This window comes from Empidonax traillii, unplaced genomic scaffold (assembly GCF_003031625.1).
Source record: "Empidonax traillii isolate 1590-97213 ecotype Southwest subspecies unplaced genomic scaffold, ASM303162v1 scaffold1132:size609636, whole genome shotgun sequence".
Classification (NCBI taxonomy): Eukaryota; Metazoa; Chordata; class Aves; order Passeriformes; family Tyrannidae; genus Empidonax; species Empidonax traillii.
Window position 1 is genome coordinate 365,584 of NW_020956325.1, and position 13,290 is coordinate 378,873.

Genomic DNA, 13,290 nt, shown 5'->3' on the forward strand with positions numbered 1-13,290 from the left:
TGTTGCACCTAAATTTATGAAGTCAGAAAACTTCAATTTAAGTGCACAAGGCAAGGAAGTTGGAAGTTCAGATTAAAAAAATTAGCCTGAGCCGGCCTGCCCCAATCCTGAGCCGTGTAAACTGATTTAACTCAGCGGTGCCACAACCACTGACAATGGTCAGGGAGCTGCTCTTGTTTTCATCTGTTTATCTGACATAATTTCTAATTTACCTACTGAATAAGTCTCTTGTCTTTTCATTCCTTTCGACTCCTCTTGATTTTGTTTCTTCTATCCTTATATACAAAAAGGCTTTGGGATCCTTTTAAAGTGACCACATAAATGAGAAAGGCAATAAGAGGAATCCTATTTTATTTTATTTCATTTCATTTTTAAAGTATTTTATGCTTGACCCAGAAACCAAGTGGTGCCTACAGAGGAACCAGAAGATGCCACTCTGGTTAGTCACAGTAGGTCCTTATAAGTTAATTTTTTCAGTTCTTTTATCATTAGTTAAACGTGGAAGGTTTCCTTTTTTTTTTTTTTTTCTCAGTGACTGCTCTCAAACACATGGAAAAAAGATATGAATCGATAAAATTGATCTGTACCATGTTTTTACTTGAGAAAGGATTACAAGGTTGAGTCTTAACATTATATACTTAAAACCGGCTCTCGTTCCGCCGCCTTTACAGTTCCAAAAAAAATGTACATTTTGGAGACAAAGGCCTTTATCCTCTTAAGTGCTGGGGATTTCATGCCAATCTCCCAATATAAAGCAGACTTCAGGCTCAGACCCCAGAGAAACGGGCTCGGAAAGATTAGATTTTCCACCACAAAATAAACCCCTGGTGTGGTGAACCATCCGACACCTCCTTCCTCCCGAGCGCTTGTTCAGCACACACAGCAACACCCCCGGCCCGGCCCGGCCCATCCCTCTCTTCCAAATGGAAGTGGTTTGATCATTCCCTCTGCTCCCCTGCCAGCCACTTTTTCCATGTGCAAAATTTCCAGAGCTGTCACGTGTACCTGAAAATCCACTGATTCTTCTGTTGGTTTTTACCTTTTTTTTTTTTTTTTTCTGTATCATTTAGTGACACAGAATTAACGGTTTGCTCTTCATGCTAATGCCCAAAGTTAATTCTCATTGGTGATGTAATCCAGGTAAACTCACTGCGAGTGGTATTTGATGACCATGATGATGAAAAATTCTCTTAGATCAGCAAAGTATTTTTAAGAGTTGCCCATCAAATGTGGGCACCTCTCATAGAACAATATTAGGAACAGTAGATTACGTGGAATTAATTTTGCCAAGTGTCTGGTAGCTCAATAAATAGAGGAGGAAACTTTCTTAAACCACCCATGTGGTAGAAAGGTATTTTATCAATCATCCCCCTAACCAGAAAACACAGATTTTTCAGGATATTTCAAAATCCACTGACAGTAATAAAGCAGGACAAGCAAGGAAAGGAGGGAAATACACACTCAGTACAATGTAGCTGCTGGGGATTAAATTTTAACACCACCAAAGCCACCCAAAAAAGAATGAATTCAAGAATCAGAAGATTAAAGCTGCATGTAGTCAGCGTGGGACTGGTCAGCTCCAGATGCAAACTTTATTGACAACGCACAGTTTAAATTCTAGTTTGGACCAGACCACGATTAAACGCTCCCACAATTTTTGAGCACATCCCTTTTTTTCCTGCCACTACTGAGATACAAAAGACATCTCCTGCAAACATATAACTAGTAAAAAAAAAAAAAAAAAAAAAAAAAAAAAAAAAAAAAAAAAAAAAAAAAAAAAAAAAAAAAATTGCAAGTAAAAGCCATTTAGGTTTCCAGCAAAGACATAAAAGCAAACCAGCTAATGGACATCCAGGGTAGTCAAATCACTTCTGCAAAATCCATTAGTTACTGAAAGTTCTGGAGGGCTCAGTTTTTACAGTGAAACCTGTAAAAACTCAGTATCCAGTTTCTCTGCTGGGACACCGAGGTGTGAAGATCCAAACGAGGCTGGAACTGAACTTGTATATTTGAACCTTTTGAACTCCATCTGCCCTTCATAAATTACTTTACCACCGGCTTTAACACGTTCCTGACCCACCGTGCAAGAGAAAGGAGGAATCACTGAAATAACTGGGAATGGAAGGAGCTTTCTAACACTTGCAGTGGAATTTGCCCGGGTTCGAAAGACAAGCCCCTACAACTGAACCGGGGCATGAGAAAAAGCTTCCAGGTAGGGCAGTGAAATAACATCTGTCCTCACACTGCGAAAACAAAGCAGCAGATCCCCAAACCCAAACCCAGCCGAGGCGGAGGGAAAGGGCCCTGGACAGGAACAGACAGTTGCATCTGGAAACACTGTCAGATGGAAGCAAATTCCACAAAACTCCCGACCGGGGCAGGAACTCTTCGCGCTGCATCTCAGGTGGGGCCGCGCTGGGCGGACACGGCCTCGCGATGCTGAGGGTCGTCACCACACCCACAGGGACATTCGCCCTCCCAGGGAAGCTGAAACAGCTTCAAAACTCATCCAACTTCGAGATAGCGACCATAAAGATTCTTCATTAATTCTGAGGTGCCTTTAATTGAAAAATAAATAAATAAAAAAAAAAGAGATCCCAGCAAAGGAGGGAACCCAAGGGCAGCTCAGACACAACGTTTCCTGCTCTCCATGGACTGTGGGAAGGTTCCTCCTTGTTGGTTTTGAGCCTGCCAGCACGTTTACAGACAGTCAATCACAGGGATTTAGGGGAAAAACGAAGGCTTTATTTGAAGCCCAGGAAAGGTCGGTCCCCAAATGAGACAGGAAATTATCGCGACCAAAACAACCTACAAAACAGGTATTCCTTTCTCCTGCACCTTCCCAGCCTGCACCCAGAGCTGTGGGCAGGAACTCAGAACCCAAAGCCTCCACAGGAGCTCTTCAGCTCCTGTCCTGATTGCTTAAGGGATTTCTTTGGGTTCAGCAAAGTCACCCAATTTTCTTTTTTTTCCATCTGAGGTTTGTCATTTACAAATGAGGAAACTGCCCGTCTTAGAGGAGAGCTATGAGAATGTGCTTTCAAGAGGTCAACTAATATAAAAATATTGCTTTTCCCTCTGGATTAAAATGTTATCATATAATATCTGGACACTGTATTTCGGTTTCTCTTTAAAATGATCTTGCTAAGCAGCAAAGGGGACACAGCAGCTCCCATTTACAGGTCACCTCAGGTCTCCTGAACAAACTATGCCCCAGGGTTTTAGTGGAACTGAGGAATTCCAAAAGCAAAGCACATTGCCCTGAGTCCAAAAAACGCTTCTGATTCGCAGAATGACACAAATGTACAAGGCAAAAAAAAAAAAAAAAAAAAAATCTGATTATTTTTTGTAATGGATGGCTTTTAGATGGGCAGAACACACTTAGGCATTTCCTAAACCCCCTGAACGAGGGCTGGCCAACAATGGCCTTGTGTGAAGTGCTGCCTGCTTATCAAAAAGGCTCAGAAAAAAGAGAATTTCAGGGGTTGAACTCTTGAGTTTTAACCCTGGCCGAGGAGTCAGCTGCTGCCCAGGCGTGTGCTCCTCGGAGCTGCGGGAAGGCAGCCTGCCCAAAGCACCCTAAGCCACCACAACCCTTCGCACTGACGGAGCTGCGTCAAACTATCTGACATTTCAAAATCCAAGGAATTATAAAGAAAGATGACAAAGCTTTCTGACTTCCTTCCCGTGAAGGTCCACGTCACAGTTTGCCTGCTTAAGCCATAAGGAATAAGATACCCGAAAATCTTATTAAAAGTGTGCTTGCAATTTATTGAATTACCCCCTCCATTAATTATGGCCCCTAATGAGACGTTACAAGTGCCCATGTGGACGGTCCAAGCCGGATGAATGAATGCAGATGTCAGAAAAAACGATCACTAAAGATCAGGTAATTTAACCTGTTTTACTTCCCACTTGCACGAAGGGAAAACTTGTGGTTTTGCATTCCCTCTCCACCAGCACAGACTGGCTTTTTTTTTTTTTCCCCCTCCCCTTTGCTTCCCAACTTCGAAACGAGCCATGGATCATTTACAGACTTCTGAGGTTTGGTGAAGCATTTTCTGAGGATCACTTTGGACCGTGGTACCACATTTCAGACCAGGGGGACGCAGGTACAAGCCTTTAAAAAACCAGGCCAACAGCCAGAGTGGTCATCAATAATTTTTGTTTAAATATATTAGCAACATCATTTAAAATAATCCAAGTATCCCGTCGTCATGCACAGGGATCTACAGTCATTGCATCTCATCAGCCACGAAGGACCTACACTTCTGACAGGGAACAAACAGTAGACAAGGCACCAAACCCAAACCACAACAGGCCCCTCTCCAAACCCCATCCCAGCTGTTCCAGGAAGCAAAGGTATCCATATCCCAGAGGGTACCCCTTGGAGCTCACTGGCTTTGGACTCAGGAGCAGCAGCAATAGGTAAAAGCAGGGGCTGATCTCCTCTAAGAGCCCCGGGTTCATCTGCTGGGGGGGCCTCACAAAACAGCAGAGATCAGCCCTGCCTGATGCAAACGTTAAGTCATAAGAATAACATTACATAATGTGCAGCAAAACATTCATTTACAGGCGTCAAATCAGGCTTTTTTTTTTGTTTTGTTTTGTTTTTTTGTTTGTTTTTTCTCTTGCCACAACACACCGTCCACACAGCGAGGTGGCACGAATGAATCGAACAGTTCCACCAACGTCGCTGCGTGTCAGGCCCTTTTTTTTTGCTTCATATTTTGTTTCGCTGCTCGATAATCTTTACACAGCCCAGGAAAACCATGCTGCTGGTGAGGTACTAAATCACACCAAAAGAGCTAAGGTTTTTAGATGAAACAAGAAGCTGATTACACATGCACCGAGTATACCAGTCACTAAGCGTTTCTGGATTGCAGGGATAAGATACTCTCTTTGCTTATTACTGCCTCCTTGATCCAAAGAGATTTAAGCAACTGTTTTCAATTAGATGTTTTTAAGCTAGTAAAACTGCATCCATAAAGACATATTTATAGAACAACTTAAAACTAGAAGAATTAAAACGGCTACAAAACTGATGAATTCCATTCCCCCACCAACCCCCCCCTCCCCCCACCCCAGAATCATTTACTGACCATTAACGAGCAAAAAGCACTGCAATTTTAAGAATTAATCCACTGTTGCAAAATTAAATCAGATACACTAGTAGGGATAATGACAAACTGGTGGCTCCAGCGTTGTCAGTTTGCGGGTGATACAAGTTCAAGTCGTCTGTGCTAGTGGCCACTCTGTTGGAACAAACATGAACATAAAAGGGAACATTAAAAGTGCAGCAGCACCAACTGAATCAATTCTGTCACTGAGGACGCAGCCTATAGGGTAAATATTGCATTTTAGAACTGATCTGGCCAGTTCCAAGGCTGTGAGACCTCAGAGCACTGAAATAAAGCAAGGCACAGCCATGGAAGTAAACGAGAGAGAGGCTATCCTTCATTTCCCTCTAAATTCCAGAGCACAGGAGCCTGGCAGCGTGGCTTTGCCACACATGACTTGCTTTCAGCCCCGGGAACCCATGACGAGTATTCTGAGATCTGCAGGAACAAACCCGAGCTTTGAGAGCTTTCCACCCGACAGCTGCCTAAACAAACTTTGCCCAGAACACTCTGCAGCATGTGACCAGGAATCCTCGCAGGATGAGCCTCCTCATCTCTGCTTGCTGAAGAACACGCAGCCAGGGCACTGCAGGGGCTTCCCCACCAGCTGCTCAGGCCTCTGCCAAAAAACCAGGAGCGTCACCGAGCAGCTGCCCACGGACAGCTCAAACCTGTATCTGCCTGGCCCAGGTTGGAGGCAAAGAGCCTGGTGAGCAGACCCTGCTCCAGCCCTGCCTCCTCCCACTGCAAAATCCACCCGAAGAAGCTCAAGGCAGCCTCAGGGTCGTCTTCCCTGCAAGCCCAATTTGTTCCTACCTCAGCACATCGTCATGAAAACGCTTAAAAGCACATTAACAGCGGAGTGACTCTGAGATTCAAATACACCACTTAAACATACATATTTTATACATTTAATACCCTTCAGGATCAGGCCATAAATACAAACGGGTATCACGAAGCAAGAAGAGGAGTCTCAGCTTTCTCCTGTCACGGTGGCCTTGGCCTGGGCACCCTGGGCCTGGGGTGGTGGGTGCTGTGCCCAGGACAGCCTGGCAGTCTCACTCCTGAAGCACAGGCCTTCACAGGGAAGCAAAAGGATATTTTATTTTCCCCCTCCTTCTTTTTTTTTTTTTTTAAGTTAAGCCCCTGCAGCTCACATTTGCTTCATGTGCTGAAAAAGCACATGCTACATAAGGAAATTTTAGCAATTATTTGTGGTGAATTTACCTGCAGAGTTACACACAGGGTCTATTTTTAAGGAAATTCTTCAACCCTTAAAGCAAGGAATTTTCCCTTGCCTTATCCCCAGGCATGTGGGATAAAACTGACTTGAGAATAAAGGGAAGGAGACAGAGAGAATTCAAGTAGTGACATCACCAGAGCAATCCTGGTTTCTGTTCCATGTTGTTAAAGAAAAGCTGCAGGCGGTGTGTTCACCCCTTAAATCCCTCTGTATTGATCCTGCACAGCCCAAACCTGCCTGGATCCTCACACACCCACAGAAATCCCATCGTGCACCCAGATGAGCCACTGGATCATTCAGGTTGGAAAAGACCTCCAGGGTCACCGAGTCCAGCCAGAAGATCCATAACTACATGGAACAGCCTTTTGAATTAACGTGACTCTGATTTCTGATTGATTTGGATCTTGCTTACAAGATCCCATTTCTAACGTGTTAAGGAACAAGATGAAAGCTAACACATTTTTGTTCCTGGGAAACTCAGGAATAACAAGGACAACCCAAAGCCTTTCATTCACCAAGTGTCTTTTTGCAGGGTAAAGGACGGCCCCTGTGAGAAAAAAAATCACAGGACAGAACCAAAAGCCAAGTTTCATACAATTATATCCAAATTGGCAGAGCAAAACCATGAGATAGGAGTGAACATAAAAGCAAGTGAAATAACAAGCAGCAAACAACCTTGCCTAAGGCACAACACTAATGCAAGACTAACTTCAAAGCAGCAACTGAAGCAGCACAGGTGACAAACAATCTGCATAATAATAAACTTCAACCAGCACAGCACTGGCTCCTTTTATTTGCCTTAGTTGGGATCCAACCCAACAGAAAGGAGCAGCACATGGATCATCCCGAAGCACATTCTGACTGATGTGGCACTTGGTGCTGCAGGATGAGGGGAGGAGGAGGAGGAAAAAGGAGGGAGAAGGAGGAGAAGGAGCAGTGCAGAGGGAGAAGGACTTCCAGCTCTCATTCCTGGCACACCAAAGCCTCCAAGCAGCCTCTGGTCTCAGGTCCACAAGCACCTCGCCTGGGTGTTGTCATGCACAGATAAATAATGTCTGCAGTCTGAAACACTTCATGTGAGCACAGGGCTGAGCATAAAGCTCTGCCACTCCAAGGGTGCTGTCAAACAAATACTGCCACATTCTGTGATTCCAAACACCAGGTTAGTACAGCCTAGAAACTTCTGGCTTGGTAATAACCTCCGGAATTTCAAACAGATACATCCCAAGCAAGTTCTGCTCTTGCTCATAAAACACTTTTAACTATTTTTTAAACTTTTTTTTTTTTAAAAGATTTTATTTTGTACACTGAACAATGTATATAAACAAGATACAAGAATTTGGCTACAAGTTTCCTCGAGCAAACGAGGTTGAGAGAAGTCCCCCACACCAGAAGCTCTATTCTGCCTATTTCTTTTTGTTTTGCTAATTGTAATTTATAATGAACCTCTTCCCCAGCAAGCTGACTCAGGGAAAAATCACTCTGAAAGGCATCAGCTACTGATGAATTGTTTTTATTAATTAAGTTAGAGAAACAAAAACCACAGTTGGTTTTCAGTGCTGCAACTCGCAGCAGAACCCACAAGCTTGGAGGCAGAAAGAAGTGTGAAAGTCAGAGCTCTGCTCTCCATCTACTGGGGGGGCTGAAATTCCACAGACAAAGGGGGTTTCCTCTCTCTTAACCTATAAGATTTGGTCCTTTGAGCAGCTGCTTTGGACTTAAGAAAGCACCACAAAAGCCACTGCGTTAAAAACTGAAATAAAGGGTATTAGGCAGAAGTAGCTTTTATAATACACCGATACTGGAGTGGTGCAGCTCGTGATGGGCTTTGCTGAGAGAGGAGTAGATGGAAGAACAGAGTTAAGAAAAGCATTTAATCCTGGTGAGTTCCAAAGACCTGCAGATTTTCCCTTTTTAAGTTTTAGCAGCCAAGGGATTCAAGTTTTATTCTCACTCAGGATTTGAGGCCGAGGACATTGAGGAGAATCTCTGGATTTAGTACTTTTAACCGGCCAACAACCCCTCTGCTCTCGGACCTGGGACATCACACCACGGAAAGGTGGGGTTCCCTTGCTGGGATTTCTCCCTTTAAACATGGAGCAACTCATAATTTTCAGCAGAACTCTGGGATTCCCTTATTTAAGCCAGAATCCTCTGAGAGCAGTGACATTTTATATCACAAGCCCAATTTATAACCAGCCTCTACCTCTGGCCATCAGCTCTTCTTCTGCTTGCCCACTCACCACCGTTCTACCCAATCTCACACATCTTCTATGGAAAGGACCAAAACACCCTCAGATGTGCACATGCAATCAGAAGGAAGTTTATTCACACGGTTAGGACATGCGTTTTCATGCACTGCTGGTTACTGGAAAGTTTAACTTTTGTTAGAGGATAGAAATAAAGCAAAACAGGAAAGTGGATATTTTTCTTACTTATTTCAAGTGTACATATTTTGGGTAATTTTATTTTTTTCCCTGTGACACAGAATAGAGACTCTTCTTGGAGTCTGTAATAGCCCTCAGCGTGTTTTTCCACCAAGAATGCAGAAAAGAAACACTTTTTCTGAAGAAGTCATGGAAACTGGTAAATTGAAGACACAAGCCCTCATTGAAAACCTATAATTTTTTAATTAAATTTACATGTCAGTGGATCTTTTGAGCTTGGCCTGTATGTTTTTTATAATGTACGTTTCCCGTGCTCTTTTCCCATGGGTATTTCTGCACTATTTCTAAACTGGGATAACTCAAGTTGAAGTGTGATAAAGGGCACATTATAGTTATATTAAGCAAAAATGGGGAGGAGAAAGCTTTTCCATAGCCCAAAGAAAGCTGTGCCCAGAGCCTCATTTCTGGTAACAAGCAGAGCAAGGCAACCAGTCAGCTAGAAAGTGCTGCCATCAAATCAAAGCTTTGTCTCGAGAAGGAGCGATTTATTCCACCCTGCTTTGTTTTCAGCTAAAAAAAAAAAAAAAAGGTTGTTTTTTTCTCCCCCAAATCGTGAAGTCCTGCTCTGGGGTATCATGGAAAAACATGTTGTGAGCTCCTTGTTGTGCGGTGGTGTCAGTTGTACTATTCCTCTCCGGAAGGGCTGGCGGGGAAGGGGGGATTTGTGAAGGTGCTCATCGCTCCGCTCCTCCCAGCGGCCTCACGGCCGCCTCGCTGCTCTTCACAGCTCCCCCCCAAAGATGCAGCAACTTGCACGGGGTCCACAGGGCCTGGCCCAAATCAGGAGGGCTTGTCAACAGGGCTGCAGCCTCCGAGACAGGCAGCAGCTGGATGGGGAAGGGAAGGGAAGGGAAGGCAGGAAAGGAGGGCACGTCAGCTCAGAGCGGCAGAAAAGGTTTTTCGCGGCAGCTATTTGCAACCCTCCAAGGAGCTACAGAGGCTGCCCATTAAAACCCTGTTAAAACACTTCTGATGTTGTCAGCAGTGGAGGGCTGAAAGAGCACGGTGATCACTGAGATCCTATCTGCCTCAAGCAGTTCACTGGTACTGTCAATAATATGAGCAAGAAGGTACAAGATGAGCAACAACCTAATTCCTGCATCAAAATTTCATAAACTCCCTCAGCTGGTAAACACTGGAGATGTGGGCAAACACAGGCCAGCCAATAAACCGCCCAGAAAAGATGACCTCTGGTCTGGCATCTTTCCCGAAAGCTTTGAACCCGTAAGTTAATTTACACTTTGAAAGCAAGGCAGTGGAATGGCAAGGAGAAAGCAGGAGGGATGAGGTGATGGCTCTCCCATCAGCGCTCCCGAGCTGCTCCTCAGCTTCACCCAAGGATAAACCACAGCACCACTTTTAGGCACATGCCCTTCCAAATATCCCACTCTGTAGTTTCTCCCCACCGTTCTCTGCTTTGATTTTTGACTGATTTTCGACTGATTTTCAGTGGCAATTCTCTGGGGTAGTTTTTGCAAGTTTAGTCCTACCAGGCAGGAAAATTTGCCCCTTCTTGAGGAGAGCAGTGCCTTGTTAGAAAATAGACCTCCTGATGTGCCAGGGTACTAAAACTGTGAGTAATGACAGTAGAATCATCTACTTCTCTGCTACTCTGTGCTCATGAGTAAGGACTACTCACAGTGAATAATGGTTGGAGAAACAGGGCCAAGGTGAAGAGTTATTTATAATAGAGTAGCCAATGAGTAAGCGCTTAGTTATGAATTTACTGCTCTGGCCACAATTTCATGAGAAAATGAACAGAGCCAGCTTTCGGTTTTCCAGTTTTAAAAGCTATACACCCACTAAAAAGTAGTAAAAATAATTCAGGGAGGATTGGGGTGGTTATTTATAAAGCAGCTACGACAGAGATCGCGTGCACCTCCGGCTCAACGCACGAGAATCAGGGATGCTTTAGTTCCTCCTCGGGATGGCTGTGGCAGGCAGGGAAAGTCCTGGATGTGTGTTAAACCAGGTGCTTCCCCCCTTTTCACTCAATAAATATCCACTGCAGAGGGCCAAAAGCCAGAGCTCGCTGGGAACGAGGCAAAGAGTTAGACTGGCATTGCTCAGATCTGGCTTTGGGGGTCACAGTATCCTGCTTTTGAATAGGAAGGAATTGTGCTGCTAAATGTCTCAGAACAAACTTCTGCCAGGCGCTCCCTGGACCTGCAGAGATGCTTAGGAATAGCTTTTAATTGTTTCTGCCAGCCCAGAATGAAGTAGAAGGTACTGCTAGAAATGCATTACTTTCACCCAAAGTAGTACTAGTAATAACAATAATAATAATTTTATTATATTTGGGCATATAAAAAAAAACCTGATCAGGGAAATACTGGGGGCAACAGGATCGAGCTCACCACTCCTCTGAATTTCCTATAGGGAAACACACGATGTCCCAGTACATCCTGCAGAATAAACGGGTATTTTCCAACTCCCACATTACAGGTCAAGACTTACTGGCGCTGATTTGGATCCTAAAAGCCTAACTGGGTGCTTCTACAAATCCTAAGTATCTTGTACATTCTTACTTTTACAAAGTTGTCTTTTCCCCCTCTCCTTTATCTCAAGGAAAGCTAAAACCATTCAGAGTTAGAAAGAAGGAGTATCAAGAGCAACGAACAGTCTTTACTCCCCTGCTCTCAGTTAAATACCTGCCTTTGTACAACTGTTCCCCCTTCTTTTATTAGCTAAATATTGTGGCACCAGAGCAGGAGGAATAAAATTACAACCATTTGAGATGAGTGTAACTTTCACAAGAGTCAGATATCCCCAACAACCTGACGGTCAATAACCCAGCACAAATTAACTCCGGCAAATAATAGGTGTGTTGACCCTAAATTCATGAGGCAATAAAACCTACCAACAGCCCGTTGTTTTTAAAACACTCAGGCACTTCTCACAGACAATATAGTTTTTGTTTGGGAGCAAGAAGATCATTAATTAGGAAAGCTTTTAAAAGAAGTTTTATTATCATTAGCAAGAACTAATGGGAAAATAAATTAACTTACAACATCTGACACCAAGTTGGGAAGGAAAGGCACCAAAATGCTAGATCTGGCTAACCCACACATGTCCCAGGGCCTGTGCCCCACGGACCCCCTTCTCCACAGATTTCCATAACCACAATAAAAAAAAAAAAAATCAGATTTCCTCCCTTTCTTATTGCATTTTGTGTTGGAGCTGCTGCCAACACGGATCTGTCGGACGGTGCAGCCGCAGCGATATCATCTGAACCAACTCTGTTCACCTCTTCAACTCCACCACAATTGAAAACACACTCAGAAACTCAACACAACAGTCTGTCCTTCCAGCTCTGCTTATTTCCCTGAGAGCTTTCTAAGAACAGGCAGAGCTCAGGTAGAGTCGTCCTGTTGTGTGAATTCTTATTCCTCAAAGGAAAGCAAATTTTCTAAATATTTTCAGGTTCTGTTGAAAAAAGAATTTTAAAACAACACACCATGAAAGGTGGCCTGAAATATTTTATGGCTTTGAGGAAAATCCTGTTTTCCCCTTCCCCTGGATGCTCACTCAGAGACGCCACAATGTCTGTCAAACAATCATTGCATACGAAGGAGAGCCCGTAATGACACTGTCCATTATTTCAACCATGTCAGCTAAGGAATGATGAAAGATTTATACCTCCCTCAACTTAAAAATATTTAGCAAATGTCACACAGCACAGCAAAAAAAAACTATGGCCACATTATTGAGAGGGTAGCAGAGCTCTCAAACTGATGCCCAGCAGACTCTGCAAGGGAAGTGTTTATTTGGCCATAAAACCCTACAGTGACAAAACACGTGGGGTTTTTTCCTGTTTTTCTAGGAAGAAAGAAAATACAGAATTTAAACATCATCCAACTGAAAAAAGGAAGCCGCACAGAAAGCAAAATTAAACATTAATAACAGCTATGAAATTTTGGAAAACGAAGGGAGACAATTAAAACGCCCTTGCAACTGCAGCAGCTCGGTACCTCAACCCCGTGGCCCTGCCTGATTCGAGCAGATGATGCGCTTCCCTCTTCCCTTTAAGCCTTCCTTCCTTCTATGAGAAGTCAACTAATTAACTTGCCAGGGGAAGAAATTTTCCCCTTCGATACCTTTACATTTGAGCGGGGCAGAACCACCCGAAATGCTGATGGAAAGGCCCAGGGGGGGCAGAGCCTCGCCCAGACCACCTTAAATCCACCCCCAGCCAGGGCTGGACACCCCCCCGTGATGCAGCAGGGCCCAGGGTCCTCCTGCTGGGCTGCAGCTCCTCCACAGCAAACACGAGGGGAAGATTCACGCTCAGCTGCTTGATGGGAACTGACGTGGCATCTCCAGGGAGAGAGAAACTTCGGATGTCAGGCAGGTTAGCATAGGGCAAGCAGACGGTCAATAAAATATTCAATAAAGTACTCTGATATGATAGATCTAATACTGTGGAAAAAGCCAGAAGTCCCCTTTTTTTTTTTTTTTTTTTTTTTTTTTTTTTTTTTTT

At 43.9% G+C, this 13,290-nt stretch overlaps 1 protein-coding gene across 8 annotated transcripts in view; it reads right to left on the minus strand.

Annotated features, from left to right (window-relative positions):
- The window catches only part of BCAS3 (BCAS3, microtubule associated cell migration factor), a 315,701-nt gene that overhangs the window by 99,164 nt on the left and 203,247 nt on the right, over positions 1-13,290 (minus strand). Inside the window, exon 24 of one of the 8 annotated variants that reach the window (XM_027905225.1) lies at positions 4,149-5,255. The exons of the other annotated variants lie outside the window; for them this stretch is intronic. Coding sequence (XP_027761026.1) covers positions 5,230-5,255 — 26 coding nt within the window. The 3' untranslated portion in view covers positions 4,149-5,229. Of the gene's footprint in view, positions 1-4,148; positions 5,256-13,290 lie in introns of those variants that run through there. 8 annotated transcript variants of the gene reach the window in all.